The sequence below is a fragment of the Balaenoptera acutorostrata genome, chromosome 4 (genome assembly GCF_949987535.1).
Source record: "Balaenoptera acutorostrata chromosome 4, mBalAcu1.1, whole genome shotgun sequence".
Classification (NCBI taxonomy): domain Eukaryota; kingdom Metazoa; phylum Chordata; class Mammalia; order Artiodactyla; family Balaenopteridae; genus Balaenoptera; species Balaenoptera acutorostrata.
In genome coordinates, this window is record NC_080067.1 from 81250453 (window position 1) to 81263803 (window position 13351).

Here is a 13351-nt window from a genome sequence, read left to right on the forward strand (position 1 = left end):
ATCCATGTACAATGCTTGGTGTCAGTCTATTTATCTCTTGTAAAAATAAAATACAGTGTGTGTGTGTGGAAAAAAAAAAAAAAAAAAAAATCCCACAAGGACTCAGAGGCAAAGAATATACAAATCAATTTTCACTGCAAAGTAAAGGAGCTGTTACAGTGGAGGATTACTGGACTGAATGTCAATATTATGACATAGTATAAGTGTGTTCCATGTTTGGTAATTGCAATCATTGTTGCTTTTGTTGTGGTCATCCATGTACAATGCTTGGTGTCAGTCTATTTATCTCTTGTAAAAATAAAATACAGTGTGTGTGTGTGGAAAAAAAAATAAATAAATAAATAAATAAATAAAATCAAGTGTGTCTCTATGATGTTCACAGTTCTTGAAGACACATCAGCCACAACATTTGGATACTAACAAACAATAATCTGGGTTTGTTGATAAAGCTATGCTTCTGGAGAGCTGTGTACTGCTCTGCACTCTGAATGGCTCTGGGGAAGTTTTTCTGTAACCAAGGCTACCTCAGGTAAACATTCTGACCTTCTTTAAGGAGACCAAAACCTTCAGACTGATGAGGCCACCAAAGCTAGGGTGAGCAAACATCTTGGTTTGCCCATGAGAGTTCTAGTACATGCTGCTTTTCCTGGCTTAGTTATTAATAATTCCCTCCTTCACTTCTAAAAGTGTCTCAGTTCTAACAATAACTTATATGATCATCTTACCTATAGCCATTTTATCTTCCCTTCTGGAGCCCAGGGTTCTTAGGGCCCAAGAAGTCAAATTATGTTCCCTGTCAGTGATCACTGTAAAGGCCTCCAGTAACAGTATCAAAATGGGTTAAATCAAACCAGACTAGTTAGATCTCCTATCAAATTGCTTAAATCCTCCCTGGAGTATGTTCCCCCAATGCAGAGCCTGGTCTAAACTGACACATTTAGGGAGAAGCACAAGGCCACCTGGAGAAGGAACATATGTTGAAATTCTGGCCCTGTTCTCGTCATTATCCTAGCCAAGCTGCAGACCCTGCCTACCTTCCATTCCCAAGATCTATGAGGAATCCTATCTATTCTGCCATGTCCTCTTGAGTCCACAGACATAAACTCGACAGGGGTCTATATCTCAACATCTATTCTAAGAATATTTGATCAAGTTGCATCCATGAAATTAAAGAGATATAGGTGCTTAGTGAGCCTCTATTCTGTTAAGGCTGCAACAGCATATAATACAAATTCATACATACTGCATATGCAAGTCAGGTGGAATTTGGTTATTTCAATAGCATTGTTAATGCATTTACCCACTATTTTCTACTAGCTCATTGAGATACTCAAGGGTGTCATAATGCTTGGTTTTTGTATTTTTTTTTTTTATAATGCTTGGTTTTACTTCCCCAACATTTGATTAAGGGACTGAAAATTTAATTACCTGATGGGTCAGGTAAACCTCCACATTCAAGATAAACAAGGAGGAGGTATCGCCAAAGGCTGTCTTCTCTCTGCCTAGCATCCCTCACAGCTTCATGCCAAGCCTTGAATGTGACTGTCCAACCTTCGTTCTCTTCACTGCTGCCTCTCGATGGGGTTTTGACCACTGTGTGCCTAATTCTTGATTATAATCCCAATCTTGGTTTTTCCTTTACAATGAATAGATTCCAACGCTCTAATATTTGGGCATGCCAGTAAAATGCAACAGAGCTGCTGATGATAAAACTTCTTTCCTCTGGTTAGTTCTTCCTTAGAAAATAATTTGTCCATACTGTGTGTGTAATACACAGTTTATTTTTAAATTTCAAATCTCAGACAGGACTCTGGTACGAGCAAGGGTTCCTAAGAAGTTATCAGACATCTTAGAGAAATATATCATTCGTATCAATGCTATGTTTTCACATACAAGATAGCTTTTGGAAAATTAAATGGTTGAAATCAATCAATACTAGTTTAAAAATAGCTAGCAATCAGTTGGATCACTGTATTAAAGATATACTTATTGGCATGGACAGTTAAAATTTTATCTTGTGTTTTTTTAGTAGAAGATAATCACCTTTGCATTTCTTACACACTCAGAAGTGGGTTAAGTTTTATACTGAACCACAAGTAATGGATGTCTTTGAGGTTTTCACTCCTTATCTCTTTTCCCATTGGTACTTAACTTATTTTATTTTTAACATAGTTCCCATGTCCCATTTCCTACTCTTTCCCCTACACCACTCTAGAACAATCAGTTCAAGTCTCTTTGGGAAGGAAATGTTCTAGTAGAAAGGATAATTAAAGATATCATTTAAAGCAAGACAAAATTTATATCAGACTATCGTAAGTAGAGTTTTATTTTAAAATAGCCTTTAAAACAAGTCTTGGTGAATTTCTGGTTTTAGTTTATTCTTTAAATATGACTTCCACCAGCATTATTGAACAACTATTTTCAGTGAATCAAACTATCTAGTGCAGTCTGCTCCCGTGCTCACTACTCTTGTTAAAAGGCAGATCTGACAATGGAATCTAAATGTTACATGTAAACCAAATGTTTAAAAATGGAATCCTAGTTTACTAATGACTTCTGCAGTTGTTTATCCTCAATTCTGAGTGAGCTTCAACTAGAGGTGACTTCTAACCTTTTAGCTTTACATTTCTCACATGGTGCATAGTCCATAATGTATAAAAAACTCAGTGGACCAGGGGCCTTGAAAGTTAAAGGTACCAATAAGTAAGAAAGATCCACATTTGGAGTGTGAATACTTGTCTTCTAAGACCAGGCTTCCTTGGGGTGATGAAGCCCTGCATTTGTTTCTCCATCAATTCCTGGGTCATAGGGAGGCTACCTGGCCCATTTCACTAGAAAGAGTAATGGCTTCACCACATAAAGGAACACCCACATCTTGAGGAATCATCCTGCCTAAGTGCAGAGCAGAGAGGGGAAGGGAGGACAGTACAGCCAGATTTGGGTGTTACCTCGATGGCCAGTTGGAACTGCTCGTGTTCCCGCTGCAGCTGCTCTGCTTCCGACAAAGAGCTGGCATTGACCAGGCTGGCGTTGAGCATCGACTCCCCATTGCGGATCCATCCCAGGACCTAGGGAGTCGGGACGACAGCACAGGTGAATGGCCTTTCTGTGCCAGGCCCTTCAGTCAGAGAGCTTGCTATCTCCTACCCACAGTTGAAGACAGGACAGGAAGAGTCTGGATAATTAAAATCTCCTTAAATTTGCCTCATACCTTATGCCATAAGGTACTTATTTTAAGTACCAACCTCATTCCCAGCTTCATCTTTTCTTTCCTACCCTTATCACTCCTCAATCCCAGGCTCCTCAGCTGCTTAATTTAAACATTACTTCATCTGATTGCATTGTATGTATGTTTCCGAAGTTCCATCTGGAACATAGTACGGTATAAATAAATAAATTCCATCTGTTGGTATCCCTTTCATTTTTTTAAGGTCCAATTCAAATATCAATAACTGCTTGAAATCTTCTATACCTAACCACTCCCATTAGAAACAATCTCTTCGTCATCTAGTGAAACCCAGATCATTTTGCATGTACCACCTTTGTGGCACTCACCAAAGCCTCCCTTATTCAGTTATTTCGACCTATGTTTCATCTCCTCCCCTTACAATGTAAAATTCCGGAAGACTAGAGTAATATATGAGTCATATTTTAATCTCACCCAATGCCTAGCACAGTACCTTTCATACGACGGGTATGCAGTAACGTTTTTGAAAGAGTGAAAATACCCAAGTCACACCTGAGCAGTGTGTCCAACCTCCTATACCTTGCAAAATAGCCAAGAGTAGACAGGTTTGAGCTTTGATTGGTTAAACAATCCAAAGGGAGGAGAAATGAAACAAGCAAAATAGCATGAATCATCCATACACTGGATCATTAGAAAAAGGGAGAATATGTTATAATTGATTTAAATTATTTAGAGGCAATGGCTAGGCTGAGTAACATTTCTAGGTGACCTTAATTAGTACTGGGGGAAAGAAAACTCAGCTAGGGAATATTAGAATAGAAGGAGAAATAGCTGACACTGTCTAGACAGTCCCAGCTAAAATAGAGATGTGGCAATAATCCAGCTAATAGAGTCAAGTGCAAATAATCAAACTAGAAGTAACAGGCCTTGAAAATCTACCTTGTGTTTGGTCATCAGAAAATTGCCAAATATTTGCTTTATTAAGAAGCCTGAGGGTTTGCTTGGAGAGGAAATAAAAATTCTTCTGAAATTTTAAGATCAGTAGATACCATCCATCTGTTCCCTCAAGGCAAAGCAGAAGACGCCACAATCTGTTTCAGATTTTTTTTCTTCTCTCAACTTCTTCATGTTAAACAATTAGAAAAATACTAAGCCTGGTCTCCTAGTCCATAACCCTCACAGGCATTTCTCAAATGTCCTCCTTAGGCAGAAAATGACTGATACCATATTGTGCATGGATAACATTGGGACATAAATCCCACTGAAGCTGGGCTATTTGGATTGAGATGTTAATTCATGGGCAGTCTGGCAGATTGTGGATGAGATGCCAATCTGTAAAGCAATTAGTTGCAGGAAATAACTGCTCAGAGCGTATGTGTGAAATCTCTGATGCCACTGGTGTGCTGTAGCTGGCTGACTATAGAGGTGCTAATGATTTCTAAAAGCTGGCTCTAAGTTCGGGTACATGCATACATGGATTGCATGCCCAAATGCTTCACCTCTTTGCAAAACAGAGCTCACAGTTTATATTTTTGAACTATGTAAGTCCTTCTGCAGTAATTCATCACATCTTGCTTGGTTCAAGATTCACTTGAGGGTGTCAGAGAAACACTTTCTCAATGTGCATCACAAATCAATGCTTGAGGGGCAATTTGACTCCCTCTGGGCCTCCTGAGTCTTGCGGGAATATTTTCCTCTCTAGTTTCAGTCAACTGAAAACATCAGTTATAGCTATGGTTGTGAGGTCACCATTTACCAGGTTTTCCATTTAGAAATATTATAGGTTTTAGTCTCTACATCTTTCGTTAAATGATGTCATATCCTTGTTCATTTTTATTTCCCAAATGTTGTTTATAAAGGCATTCTAGGACTTCATCATGGGAGGTTTGATTTTAGGAAGATAAAAATGCACTGTAGTTTAATCAATGGCTTGGGTTCAGGGGTGGGACTGATGCCAATGATTAAAGTACCAAGTATTTTTATCTTCCTAAAATCAAACCTCCCATGTTGAAGTCCCGGACTCAGTCCTAGAAGCAAAACTGGGAACGTGTAGAAAGAGCATAAAATCTGAAGTCAGAATACCTGGCTTTGTTACTGCCTGGTAAAACCACTTAACTCTTCTGAGCCTCAGCTTTTTCATCTGTAAAGATAGAATAATGGTACCTTCCCTTCCTATATCAGGGTTGATGTAGCCTACGGTAAACTGCAAAGCCTGATGATGGTGGTGCTAGCGATTTTTAGTTTTGAGGCAAAACTAGCTAATGCTATGATTCTTCATTTACACCTCTCACAATGAGAAGAGAAAAAGTTTAGAAATATTAACTTTTATTCTAGTATTTGTAGAGCTTATTGACATATTCTGATGTGATGTAAATACCTTAGCTGTTTTATTATCATCAGTCTTTGTGCTCTGATCAATGTTAACTCTTGGTGGTATAATTTTCTATTACTGTCATCCTTTATCTTTCTGGTTCATAAAATTGGTTATTTATTCTTCTGTGATCATCCAAATGAGAGAAAGGTAGTAGAAGAAATTTTGTAACAAACATGAGAAAATGTTGGTCCTACTCATCTTGAGCTGCGTGACTTTGGAAACATCACTTAATCTCTCTGAGGCTCAGTTTTCTTACCTGTAAAATGGTAAATCACAGGGTATAGATGAAATGAAATAATTAATGTAAAAGTATTTTACAAACCATATAATGTAATCCTTAACATGAACGTTTTATATTGACCATTCATCTTAGACAACAGTTTACTGATAAGTTAGATAGTCTTTGAAGGTCATTTTGAGCCATAATATCCCATACTTCTTTCAAAATTCAGAGACTGCCCCTATAACCATAGGATACCAGAGGAACTTAGCTCTGCAGAAATGAGGGATGGGAAGAGTATTGCTGCTTGGGGACTTGGGAGCTAGGCCACCAATTCAGCTCAGTCAGGGGTGAGTGGGGAACTGAAGATGGAGATCTATTGGTTCCTCAGGCCAAGGAAGCTCAGATAACTCCGACTTAGGAGAAGCATGGATGTGGTTAACTGGATGTGAATGTCCAAAATGATGACGCCACCTAAGCTGGGCAAGCTGGACACTGTAGCCACGTAGGCTGGGGACGCTGCTTGGCTATGCCTGTGTTCTCTAGGCCACACTGACAGGAAAGCTATGAAGCTGCACTGAAGGACACTGAGTCTAACTCCTGCTACTGCAGATGACTTATCACAAGGCACAGTGATTTCTGAAACTCTAGCCACAGGAAAATCCTCAGCCCCTCAGGTGGTAACTGGGAGCCTGTCAAATTTCTAGTGTTTCTTAGTTCTAAAAATTCACAATTTATGAGATTATATGTGTTCATCCCTCATGGTTTTATAGACTATGACTGTGTGTCTTCCTAATTATCTCCACTTTGAAACAAATGGATAGTACTTGTACCTATGGCTGCCTCTCTTTTGGATCTACTCCAACTCCTTTCTAACTTTTATGTACAGTGAACAGAATGAAACAGTATTCTATACAGGAATATGAGGAGAGGATAGTTTCTCCTTTGATTTAAATTTCCATCTTGATCATATGCAAATTTTGGCCAGTATTTGGTCTACAGGGGTAATTTAAGTCAATGTCTTTAGTAGACAAATGATAGGTACAATTTCTTTCCCCAAAGCTTAGAGCTCCAACATCTTACAAATCCATTTTGGCCTATTTTCTGCGAAATGCATTGCTCTGCAGGAAACATGGAAATTCACTTAGTTTTATGCCCATTAAATAGGTTTTTCAAATCTTCCTGACTTATCTAATAAATGTGAGGCTATCCTTACCAGAGTAGCAATTTTCCTGGAAAGCAATCAGAGCATTCTGTGGGGTCTGGAGAATAATCTGAACTATTTTTCTAGAAGAAAGGGGGCATCTGGGTGGTCTATGGCCCTGGACCATAGGAATCAGGGGAATGGTTTCCCTTCAAGATTCAGCATTTCTCTGGAGATGTTGGGGCCATTTATCTTAGATACAAAGTCCTATGCAATCCCTCAGAAAGCAAGTCAGTTGCATTAATCAGTTTCATTTGTTCTAAATACTTGAAAATAATTTTCAGTCAATGTCCGTGACATTACCTCTCCTCAGAGCTTCAGTTTAATATAATTGTGGTATAACTGCACATAAGGTTATAAAGGCCAAATCTAAACCTTTTTTTTTTTTTTTTTAATTTTATTTATTTATTTATTTTTGGCTGTGTTGGGTCTTCGTTTCTGTGCGAGGGCTTTCTCTAGTTGCGGCGAGCGGGGGCCACTCTTCATCGCGGTGCGCGGGCCTCTCACTCTCGCGGTCTCTCGTGTTGCGGAGCACAGGCTCCAGACGCGCAGGCTCAGTAGTTGTGGCGCACGGGCCTAGTTGCTCTGCGGCATGTGGGATCTTCCCAGGCCAGGGCTCGAACCCGTGTCCCCTGCATTGGCAGGCAGACTCTCAACCACTGCGCCACCAGGGAAGCCCCCAAATCTAAACCTTTGATCTCTGAGCTCTAACAACAGAGCTGTATCATAACACATTGTGGCCCTCTCCCTTTCTCTCTCCATTAATGGCGCTTCAATTAAGGTGTCTCTTTCCTTCTTTTCTTTTCCTTCCTTCCTTCCTTCCCTCCCTCCCTCCTTCCTTTCTCTCTCTCTCTCCTTTTCTTTCCTTTCTTTCTTTCTTTTCTTTCTTTCTTTCTCTCTCTCTCTCTTTCTTTCTTTCAGTATATTCAAAAGAGAAACTCTCAAGCTAGTGTCTAAATTTAGCCCAAGTGATCAGTACTGACATCTAAATTAAGTCCCTCTTTCCAAGCGTCAACAGCTTCCAAGTCAATATTTCCTGCTCCACCAACTTCCATCAAACGCGAATGCCTTCTCGGAAACTGGACCAGACGACCCCTAAAGGAAGAGCCACACTAACAAGGAGAACAAGCTTGTCGAATGAGGCGCGGTGGCTTAATGGAGCAGCGGTCCCTCGGCACCTCCAAGGGCCGCCGTCCTTCGCGCTTTTCCTAAAGGCTGACCCCAGCTAGCCAGTGCCGTTTTGAACTACAGTCCCCCTGTGTGTCATCCTTGCCGTGGTGGAGAGAAGGAGAAGGAATGTTCTCACTCCTGCAGAAGAATTCTTTTTTGTCCTCCAATTCATGAAACACTGAACAGGAACGTACACAGATATTAGTCAAGCCTGGATGATCCATATACAGATAATCTACTTTCCCACTCGACAAACTACCTATCATCATCCCAGCTCCCCATCCTGTACAGAATGGACACTTGGAGGATGAAAACTCATTTCATTTCCATTTTCATCTCAGCCAAGAAAAACATAATTAGGAAGTTGGCTCTACTATGAATGCTGTAGCAAAAATAAATAAAATAAAAAACCAGGAACAAAAGCAAAATTATATATTTCATTTCAAAGTCAATTAGGAATATTTTTCCTGTTATCTGGTTTATTGAGATGACATGAACAAAGAGTAGAGGAGGACTCCCACGGCCTGCTGAGCCCGCTGCTTGATCTGGCTGGTGTCACCCTCTCTGCCAGGTGTAGGCCATGCCTGCCCATCTTCTCAGACATGGCGCTGTGGAGGCCAGGAAAAGCCCAGACTGCATTCTGCTGGAGAGCTTCTGTCTATTTCTCCTGGAACTCCAGGGTGGGACTGGGGTCCAGCAGAGGCAAATTGTAGGACCTTGGATTTCAGAGGCTTGGGTTCAAGTTTCAGCTAAGTAGTCAAGATGCCCTGGGAGCACTCATCCTATGGTATCTCAGTTTCCTCATTTGTAAACTAAATGTCCACCACTTTCTCTCATGGGCCTGTTCTCCTAAACTGAGATCACAAATGAGAAAGTACTTCTCATATGAAAAGAAAGTACTATCATTACTCCCAAGAGATTCAGAATTTGAATACTCATCACTGCTCTGGGCCTGCTAGGATTTCTACCACGTCCCCATGAGTAACAAGTCTCACCAGACATTCAGGTGTGACCCCAGTGTAATTTAACAGAAAACAACCCGGATGGCAGTGCTGTATCTGGCTTTGCCTGGGGCTCAGTGATGTTACCTGTGCTCAAGATTGATCTTTAGCACAGAATGTGTGGACTCTGTCTGAGTACTCTTTGGAAAAGAAGGGGAGCAGAGAAGATAATTTTTCACATTATAATAAATAATATATAATTAAAACATAGGCATTAGCAAGGAATACCCTGAATAAAAGGGACTGAGCAATAATTAAATAAAATATGATATTTTTGTTCCCTGTGCTAAATTAATAGACAAATCTAAAAGCTCTAGCAGTCACTGAACATAAGAAAAAACATTTAAAAGAGGAAGATGTGTCTCTGCTTAGGATGTTTTGGGTGGGGTTCTCCCTAGAGGAAGCAGGGCGATAGGGTTGCTTGGGAGAGTCTGGAGCACAAGGAGAAAACACTGAAGTGCTATGAGTTCTGCCCTGCAGGGAAGCCCTCCTGCACCCGTGGAGGGTGAAGGTGAGGTCTTTCCTCAGTGTGACCTGTCTGGTGACCTTTGTAAGCTTTGGTGACTTCCTCTGAAAGGAGAGTAATATCTGCTTCAGAGAATGGTTGTGAGGATTGATCAAGAGACAGGTATAAAAGGCACACAACACTCAATAAATGGAACTATAACTATATTTGTATTTCTTCAATCCCACTTTGTCTAAATAGGAAATCCCCAATAATTATGCTAAAAATTCCCACTTCGTCTGTTCATAATATAAATATGTAGTATTTTTAAAATGTGTCATTAGTCATTGTGTGTATGTTCCTAGAGATCCCTAGGAATGGTACAGGGATGTCCTTTAGAAAGATAGCTAGTATCATGTCTCATACAGGTAAGTAATCTTTTCTTTTTAAAATTGGCTTTAATGTGACTAGAATATTTCCTTATAAGAACCGCACACACATTGAAAAGAATGATGGGAACTGAAGGATGGCTACCCCTTATTGATTCTCAAGTATATGTCAGGTCCTGTACTAGGCACACAAATTAATCAAGCTGGCTCTAAAGCCTGAATATGTTTATTGATACAGGCTTTGCATTTCCTATGAACTCTGGGCAGGGCTGAGGATAGAAAGGAAGAGAATCGATTCAGTGACTGAAGGCAACTTGGAACAGCACTGAGGTGCTCTCCTTAGATTGTTATATGTCAGAGAAATAATGCACTTGTAGTTTGAGCCATTGTACCATTAGATCTATTTGTTAGAGTCAGTAGATAGCAGCTTAGCTTTCAGAAACGAATACAACCACTCCTTAACTTACCTATTTCCTAATTCTGGTTATACCGCTGGCTCTGTATGCCTTACCCCATTCCAGGAGCAGGCCCAGGCCAGACTCAGCCACTGGGAAGCCCAGGCTGCAGGAGGAGGGTCAGGCTCACCTGTCTGACCTCCGCCTGGAGGTGCCGCAGTTGGAGACACTGCTCGAGCCGCTCATGGGTCTGCTCCGCGTTGAGCTCCAACTCGTGCTGCTTCTCCTGGAGAAACTCCAACAGCTCTTGCACCTGGGCTGCCAGATCAATGTCTTTTTCACAGATTAACTCAATTCCTGATTTAAACAAAATGTAAACCATTAAAAACCAGGTAGTACCGTAAAGACTACATTGCCTTCTATATGCACATGAAAGCTGCAATCTGGAAATAGCCATCACCAGCACCCTCCCAACCTCTGCATATCCCTCAGTGAAACTGGATAGATCACCATAACGGGTCTTTGGGATGCTCAAACCATGCCTTCTCTTTTGGATTAACTGATCCTTTGTCAGGAAACAACTCTTCAACAGATGATCAGCTCCTTATCAACTGGAGTCCAAGAGGTGGTTCTCTGGATTCCATCCCAGACAAGGCCGCATACAGCAGTCCCTGCGGGGCAGTTTTGCTACACCCAGAATACTCACAACCGAGCCTCTGGATCACATTGGGAAATACAAAACAAAGCCCCAAAGACCCTGTCTCAGGAACTTCTGCCAAAGGCACACTCTCTTTTAGCTGGTCAGATGCAATTTACCATTGGGTGCTAAGTCCATTCTGAAGAGAATAGTTGGCCAGTGGTGATTTTCTTAGCCAACTATTTAGGTCCCCTAAAAAAGCAACTCAGAAATTCATCACTGTCACCACCAACACACCTGCCTGATACAGTGGGGGCATATAAGGAAAGTCTGTACACGCTAAAGGAAATTCATTTCTAGAAGCAAAAATAGTGTTTTATATAAGAACAATATGGGAGAGTGGGAAATTTTTTTCTGGTGTTACATGGTAATAATTTCAGTATCTTTTCATGTTTATTTTTTCTGTCAGTTTCATAATTCCAAGGCCCAGCTCCTGAAATATCTGTGGGAGACAGAGAAGAGAATGACTTGTTCTTTTAGCAGTCAACCCCCTCCAGTTACTATCTGCAGTTACCAAGGGGATGAGGTAGAGCATCTCCTTGACTGAAATAAAAAAATAAGAAGAAATACAAAATTTCTACCTTTGCAGTGCTAGGCAACATGGGATGACCCTTGGCCTCCATGTTTACTTTTTAAAATGTAATTTAAGATCCACCTGCAGAAGTGGATCCCTGTTTCCAGCCACAAGGCAGATTTTTTCCAGCTCGTTTTCATCCTGCATGCATCTCTGGTGTTTAGTATGCTGGGCTTGGGCAAAGTGTCTTTCTGTGGGAAGCTCATGGCTTACCCATGTCACATCACACGCAAATGGGCTTTCTTAGCCTGGTGCTTCATCAAAGGGACCAGCCACCTGCTTAGAGGATCATCCAGAACAGGCTCCCTGCCTGCCCTGAGACTCCAGCCTTTCATTTTCATCTGTCTTGCTTGATATTTTTTTTATGTGAGATGAACACAGGAAACAAAATAGGTGAAGATGGTGTAATCAGGCTAAGAACGATTGTTTTATATCCACTTTTCTTCCCTTCCTCCAGATCCACATTCCTTCACCCCAGAGTAGCTTCCATTTTGGAAGAACACAGGCCTTTTCTTTCCTTTTATGACACAAGTACAATTATTTGTGGCCCATTATTTTTACATTATCTGTTTCCCCCAGACTGATGTTCACTCTTGATTAATTCAGTAAACATTAACATTGAGAATTTGCTATGGGCGAGACATAACCACTCTGCTGGATACCGGGAACGTGAAGAGAAGAAAGGAGCAGCCCTACCCTCATGCTGCTGGCGAAGCTACGGGAACACAAGTAACCCCAACAGAATTCAGTATGCGCTAGGATACCAGTGTAACATACAGTAGTTATCAAGCTTTACTGAACTTTTACCATGCTTGTGTTTCATCCCACTGCATCCTCACATGACGCCATACGGTTAGGATTCCTACAATTGCCATTTTTCTGAGGAAGGTGAAGCTTAGACAGATTGGGTAACATGCTCAAGGACACCCAGGTAGTGAGAGGTGTGGCTGGGATCCCAACAAAGGAAATCTCTCTCTCTCCTGGCGGTACCCTTAACCTCTATGTGCAAGGAGAAGAGTGATCCTCACAACCTAATTTTTAAAAAAATTAATTAATTAATTAATTAATTTATGGCTGTGTTGGGTCTTTGTTGCTGCGCACGGTCCTTCTCTAGTTGCAGCGAGCAGGGGCTACTCTTTGTTGCGGTGCGCGGGCTTCTCACTGTGGTGGCTTCTCTTGTTGTGGAGCATGGGCTCTAAGCGCCGGCTTCAGTAGCTGTGGCTGGAAGGCTCTAGAGCGCAGGCTCAGTAGTTGTGGCGCACGGGCTTAGTTGCTCCGCGGCATGTGGGATCTTCCCGGACCAGGGCTCGAACCCGGGTCTTCTGCATTGGCAGGCGGATTCTTAACCACTGTGCCACCAGGGAAGCCCCTCACGACCTAATTTAAGACTTCATTTAAATGCTGGGTCTGGGTACTTTCCAGTCACAGTAAATTTGAAGCACCATTGCCACAGACTCCATGGAGTTTTCACTTAAAAACCTTGCATAAAGAGAGAACTTGATGCTTTAAACCACAAAAGCAACATATGCACAGGATACACAGCTCCTGTCTTATTCCTAAGGTCATGGGTGACAGTCACATGGTTGGTGACATTAGGGAGAAGACCTGGGCCATAACCAATGGGGGCAGTGAGGCTGAATCATGGCAAGTGAGAACTGGAGGGGACTTTAGGAATGAAGGCCTGCCTGTCACACT

The 13351-nt window shown here is 41.4% G+C and overlaps 1 protein-coding gene across 1 annotated transcript in view; it reads right to left on the minus strand.

Moving 5' to 3' along the window:
• KALRN (kalirin RhoGEF kinase) overlaps nucleotides 1–13351 on the minus strand; it is a 605233-nt gene that overhangs the window by 276293 nt on the left and 315589 nt on the right. Inside the window, exons 11-12 of the mRNA XM_057544931.1 lie at nucleotides 10576–10742; nucleotides 2949–3068 (exon numbers count right to left, since the gene is read on the minus strand). Of these exons, the coding sequence (XP_057400914.1) occupies nucleotides 2949–3068; nucleotides 10576–10742 (287 nt within the window). The remainder of the gene's footprint in view (nucleotides 1–2948; nucleotides 3069–10575; nucleotides 10743–13351) is intronic.